The 6454-nt window shown below is 35.8% G+C and overlaps 1 protein-coding gene across 4 annotated transcripts; it reads right to left on the reverse strand.

Annotated features, from left to right (window-relative positions):
• Positions 1-847: 847 nt before the first annotated feature.
• LOC120088564 (serine/threonine-protein kinase BSK1-like) lies at positions 848-5966 on the reverse strand. Of its 4 annotated transcripts, none has more exons than XM_039045960.2 (9): positions 5221-5966; positions 4957-5092; positions 4196-4329; positions 4069-4120; positions 3766-3851; positions 2866-3054; positions 1822-2022; positions 1594-1707; positions 848-1423 (listed from the first exon to the last, which is right to left on the reverse strand). In XM_039045960.2, exons 1-9 carry the CDS (start codon positions 5566-5568, stop codon positions 1175-1177), a joined length of 1509 nt encoding a protein of 502 aa, XP_038901888.1. In that variant the 5' UTR covers positions 5569-5966; the 3' UTR covers positions 848-1174. The 4 variants fall into 4 exon arrangements, with proteins under 4 accessions (XP_038901888.1, XP_038901886.1, XP_038901885.1 ...); XM_039045958.2 differs by having other exon boundaries at positions 4015-4120; XM_039045957.2 differs by having other exon boundaries at positions 2866-3063; positions 4015-4120; positions 5221-5964.
• Positions 5967-6454: the final 488 nt, after the last annotated feature.

A 6454-nucleotide genomic window follows, 5' to 3' on the forward strand; every position in this document is an offset into this window, starting at 1 on the left:
TTCATCTCCATGCAAAGGGGAATAAGCATCCGACCTTATTAAGGGGGATTTACTATTTTTTAAGTTCTTAAAAGGTATTTTTAAGTAAAAAAAAAAGTTTTAAATACTTAAAAGGCTAATTTAAACAAGCTCTAAGACAATATAAAATCTAGATCCTTTACTATCTAGCTAAGCAAAACTAAACTTATACCATCTAAGTTCTTTAAAGTTCTTTAAATGGTAGGAACAGAAATCTGGGATGCAATATCAATGAACAAGAAAAGGGGGAAAAGGAAATGGAAGAGTAATAATTGTAATGTCCTTGAATCTGGTTGTCATGTCTTCTTGTTGAGAAAGGGGAGGACAAGGAGCCCTTATGTTGGCAGAGTCCTAAAAACCAGGTCTACTACTGAAACTGAACCCATTTTCCTAGCCTCTGTCCTAACATTTGAAAGCTAACAATGGCATTGGATGTGAAATAAAAGACAAGACATCCAACAAAATCAAGTGAAATGATGTCTTGTCTAAGTTCAAGTTGGACACCATTGTGATTAATTTGTTGTGAATGACAAGGCAGGTAGAGATTGAACATCCAATGACCAAACTGAAACCATTGATGTTCAAGTAATAACAAATATGACACAATGTAAAAGAAGTTACAGAGAGCAAAATTTAGATTAATGACAGAAGTATATTAATAGTAGACTGTATCATTGATAGCCATAGAGTATATTAATGACAGAAGTCCATCAATGTACTTGTTGCAATTACCCCTTCTAAAAGATGAATATGTGACATGGTAGAGAATCTCAATCCTTGACATTTTAGATCATGTTGGTAGGAAGCATCAAAGAATGTGATAACGAGATTTTTGGAAGTTTGAATATTATTCTTTTGTTTGATTTAAATCAGAAGGTCAGGGATTTATCTACACTACTACTATGTTGCAAATAAAAACTCTGGACAAAGGGGCTCTACCAAACTAACTAGGTCATATCCATAGAGATGGTTTAAATTGATTGAATTTACAAGCCCCCCTTCAACTGACATGAACAATCAAGTTAAATGTAAGTAGTTCACATTTTCTTTTTCCAAGAAAATTACCAGCTCACACTTTATACAAATTGTGGTAGCCTCAGCAACAAACAACACCAGTATGCTTGTAATTACAGCAATGTTGAGTTCATTTTAGTGATCATCGTCCACCTCGTTGCCTCTTCTCTTCTAACGCAGCTGCTTCGTTCAACATGTCAATGGCGTCTTTCTGCATATCCAGCTTTGCAAGTGCAACCGATTGCATGTAGAAGGCTGTGGGCCAGTCGGGGTGTACGCACTGTGCTTGCATTGCATCCCGAAGTGCAGCATCGGGTTGATCACACAACAAATAACATAGGCTTCGTCGAGCAAACACGGTTGGGGAGATCATGGTTCCTACATCTATGAACTGCAAAGAAGCAGATTTTGAAGCCACAAAAGTCATGTCACCATGAGTTGTTCTGGTCTAAGTGCAGATTTTTGTCAGGAAAGCTAAACGCACATACATACACAAAGCGTACAAGAAACTTGAAACAACTGCAAAGCTGTTAGTTTCAATTTCATTATTTAGATGAATACCTGTGAGTAGCAGTCAATTGCAGCTTTAAAATTTTTGTCCCGAAAGGCAAAATCCCCACGCTTTCTTGCCTCCAGCATATCTCTCATCTGTTGTGTCCACTCTTGAAAAGATAGCTGAAAAAATTGAGCGTCACTCAGAACTTTAGTCTGTTACATGGAACTTATAAAACCTTCCTTCTCATACAAGTCACTTTATCTTATAAACACGAGTTGAATAAATGAGACGACCTCATTAGTTCCTTCATCGTCTCTGTAGTGCGTCATAACCAATATTTGATGAATTGCAGTGAGATCCATCCTCGAACAGGCCTCACCCATTGACGATAAAGGACGTTGTGGAGTTATTGGTGCTACTGGGACTACTGGGGTTACCGGGGGTATTGGGGCATCCTCCTGCTTCTTCATTCCAAGCATGACATAAGAGGGAACCTACAAACACCCATAGTATCACAGTACGTAGATTACAAATTTTTTTGCAATACTCATTTTTACCTTACTGAAACATATTTGACCTAGTTGCAAGACATGAAATCACAAAAAGGTTAGGAAACAACATAGTACCATCATAACATCTTAAGAAGCACTGAACACAAACCCAAATACGACATGACACAGCGATATGCCGATTTCAAAAAAAGTAGGACACGAACAAGTTGAGGATAAATTATTTTTAATATTTTTTTTTAGGGTACATATAAATTTAACATGAAAGACTAAATGTACACCACTAAGAAAAGCATTAAATGTCAAGTAAATTAACAATTGTAGGAGATGAAAAATTTAGGTTTCTTACTTCAGTTTTTTATGCTTCAGTCAAATCTTGGTTAAGAAAACGGGCTTTCCTTTTTTTTTTAATCTTTGTTTAACATCTAATTGATTTGGACTTTAAATTTGGGTCCAGCAAAAAAGGTTGGACCATTTTCTCTTAAAAAAAATTCCAAGCTAGTCTAGGAAGTGTCCCAACAGCGTCCCACGTGTCTAAATTGAAAACAAACAATAATAGGACACGAAAATTTTTTGTCAGACACATGTCCGGAGCTGTCTATGTATGTGCTTCGGTAATGACTACGATGACAAGATTAACATCCAAGGCAAAAAGCAACTAGCGTTGAGCCAATTAAATTTTGAACAGCAGGATTCTTCTACATATTGAAAGATGGACTAAATATTATTTCTATAACTGCATTAAGAATGAGGACTAGAAAGATAAGTAATAGGCTGTGTTGAAAATATAGATATGAATGGCCTAAGGGAGCAACCAAAGATCCTTACATCTGGTTTTGTTTGCAAGGGAGCAAGAGTTGAAACGAGTTCCTCTGTGTTAGGCCTGTCCCTAGGTTCATATTGTAAACATTGAGAAGCAAGATTAACAACCACAGTTGCATCCTCTGTAGAAAATTTTCCTTCCAAATGTGAATCCATTAAGAGAATGATATTCTTTCCTCGAATCAGATCAAGAGCCTGCACTCGCTAATGTATTTCATCAAACTTATGTAATTTGAAGACTTTAAATCTCTATTAAAACAGGATCATACAAATATGAGAGTGAAGAACATGTTGTAGATCCTACATCCTCTCCAAAAGATTAGAACAAAGTTCCCCACCTCACTCCCCAGAATGAACAAGATTTTACTTTTTCTGATATGGAGGTTTGCACATGACTTTGGAACATGTTAACGACAATCTAAACTCATTTGTTGATGGACCACTATGTTTGCTTAAACCAATTACCATCCCAAAACAAAATAGTAAAACATCCGGATTTTTTTACACAGGATTTCTAGATGCCTGGCATTTTATTTTCAGTAAATGAGGAAAGAGTTGACAGTGAAAAGTACACTTTAGAACTATTGCACCATTATAATATAGACTTTTAATTAAACTAAATCATGTGTTGAATGAAACAATAATTTCAAAGAGTTGCGAGATAAATAATTATCAGTACCCCATATTCAAACAACAGAAAAATCAAATGGAAATCTAAAGAATCAAGGAAAGAATATTCTTTTGGCACTACAATCACTTCCCCGATAAATCTCATTCCCAAAAACTCACTCCCCTTATAATAACATCATCAAATGTTCACTTTCTCATGCAACTGTTCTGATGAAGAAGAAAAATTCAAGCATACAATGTTGCATGTAAAACAATTTTACAAAATTAGCTACTTACATGACTTGGAGGGATGTGCTTGCCACTTAGAAGATCCAAGAGGACAGTACCAAAGCTATAAATAACACTTTCAGGGGTTACCCTTCCTACAATAGATAAATCAAAGTGAAGAACAGCACTGGTAACACTAGTAAATTTATAAAGGTGGCTCAAAACATAAAAATGAGCTTTATTATTGCTTTTCTATCAACCTTTTGACATACAAAAAATACTAGGTTTTCAACAAGCAAAAGATAAACATCAAAGTACCATTTTTCAAATACTCAGGTGGTGTGTAGGCCAGATTTGTGCTGTAACTCTTACCATCCCGACTGTTTTTCATCAATCCAAAACATGAAAGACGTGGATCGCCGCCCTATAAGAGAAAGTGAAATGAAGATAAACCTTACATCACAAACTACAAATAGATCCCAATTAGTGAGAATGATACCTCATCAAAAAGAACTCTATAAGCATTCAAGTCATGGTACAACGCACGGCCTTTAGTGGTACAATATTCCAAGGCTTCAGCAATATAGTAAGCAACTCTCAACCGCATGGCCCACTCAATGGTTTGATTTTCCCCTGTCAGAAAATTTTGATAGAAAGTTAAGAACATAGCAAGCTCATTCAATAATCAATCTTACATAGTTGCATACATAATTTAACCATAAGCACCCTTACAACTCTAATAAAGGTCATTGTCATAATGCAAAATGTCACCCCTTTGAACTATTACTGAATAATGGAAATGTGACAAGCCTTACAAGGACAATGGACCACCCATATCTCTACAATAATATGATATAGCATATATCAGGTCTAAACCCATGTGACTTTGCTTTTGGTTTTACCTAATTTCTCCAAGATCATCCCCACTTCTAACCAAAAGTAAAATCACACAGGTTTAGGCCTAATAGTATTGTAATATAAGATTATGTTTGCATCCTAACAGTATCATTCTTCCAGACATAAACATGTTCCTTTCCCATATTTCCCATAAATGAACACAACCAAGAGCCGAAACAATGATTAACATTAGACAGAGAAGATGCAAGAGCTGCAGAGGAATTAGCTCCAGAACAACTATTATGCTAAATGTGTGCTTAAATACTTCCAGTAAAACAAGTAATGTTCATGATGATTTAACTAAAAGAGAATGAAGAATAGAGATGTAACAAACTTAAAAAGAAAAAAAAAAACGAAACATACAGTGGAATAAATGCTTTGCAAGAGTATCATTAGGCATGTACTCCGCAACAAGCAGCCTCTCATCACCATCGCAGCAATACCCTATCAAATTCGCAAACCTTGGATGCCGTAGCTTCCCAACTCCCGAAGCCTCTTCCTAAAAAAGAAAATTACCCCAAAAATTGCACACACCCAGTTTGCAAAATCAACAAAAACTCCACAAAAACACCAAAACACAATCAAATTCTTCATAGAGAAAGAAAACAAGAAGCAAGAAGAAAGTACCACAAATTGCTTGGCGTCCGGCCAAGCCACCTTCTTAAACTTCTTCACAGCGATCCACTTGCGGTTTTGAAGTCGACCCTTATACACAATGTTGGGAGCCTTCTCGCCGCTCTCTGAGACTATGAAGTTGGAGTTGAAATTGTCGGTAGCAGCCTTAAGGTCCGAGAAGGAAAACTCGGAGAAAGTGGAAACCATTTCCCCGGGCGGCGGCGTCGGGTCATGTCCAACAGCAGGCGGTGGCGGCGGCGGTGGCAGCGGCTCCACCGCAGCATAGGGAGGTGCAGGTTGCTGGGTTTGAAGCTTTTCGGGATGGGTTTCTGTCAGAAAAGTGGATTCACAACACCCCATAACAAAATTTTGTGACAACCCTTTTGAAAACTCAGGTGGAGGAAAGGGGAAAGTGAAACATAGAGGGGAATTGAAGATAGAAAGAGAAGAATATTAGTTGGGGAAGCAACTTTTGAAGCTCTACAAGAAAAGAAATACAAAGAGATGAGTCAGGAGACCACTTTTTTCCCTCTTTCTCTCTCGTGTTGGTATATTTCTTTCTGGGACTTTGACACACTGACGTTTTCTTTTTGCTGTGTGTTTCGATGAATTGGTAATTAAAGAGACGAGCTGTTCTTCTTACAGTTCCATTCAATCAAACAAACCGTTCTTAAAAATCAGCTGGATTCGATTTGCTTAATTAATTGTTGGGTCAACTTTCTTTCTTCCCAATCCCAACGAATCCAGTTTCATTTCTTAAACCTTTCAATTCTATTCCTTTTATATATTTAAATTCTAAATACACAGTTGTTCATGTTTCATAATTCTTTTTAAATGCGCAATCTACTGCATACTAAATCAATTTTGGAATGATTGCAGAATAACGCCAGTTTCAAATTTATGTAAAACATATAATAAAATAGAATCATTTCTTTTTCTTCTTTCTTTTTTCTTCTGTTGTTAATATGGTAAACTCTAAATTTTTATAAATGAATGAATTTATATTATCTATTATAAATTTAATTCACGTGGGTATAAACCTTCTTAAATGCAAAGATTAATATAAATTAGAAAAAATTTGTGAGAATCAAATACATAATGGCCAATTTTTATTAAATTTGAGTGATGCTTGTTATTTTGGTGTGATTTGTTGAGAAAAAAAAGTTATCAGTGATTTTGAGGGAATATAATAACTCGATTTAATTCTATGATCAAATTAGTAACTTTTCACATATAGAAAAAATAT

Source organism: Benincasa hispida, chromosome 10 (genome assembly GCF_027475165.1).
Source record: "Benincasa hispida cultivar pf3 chromosome 10, pf3_genome.v1.1, whole genome shotgun sequence".
NCBI lineage: Eukaryota > Viridiplantae > Streptophyta > Magnoliopsida > Cucurbitales > Cucurbitaceae > Benincasa > Benincasa hispida.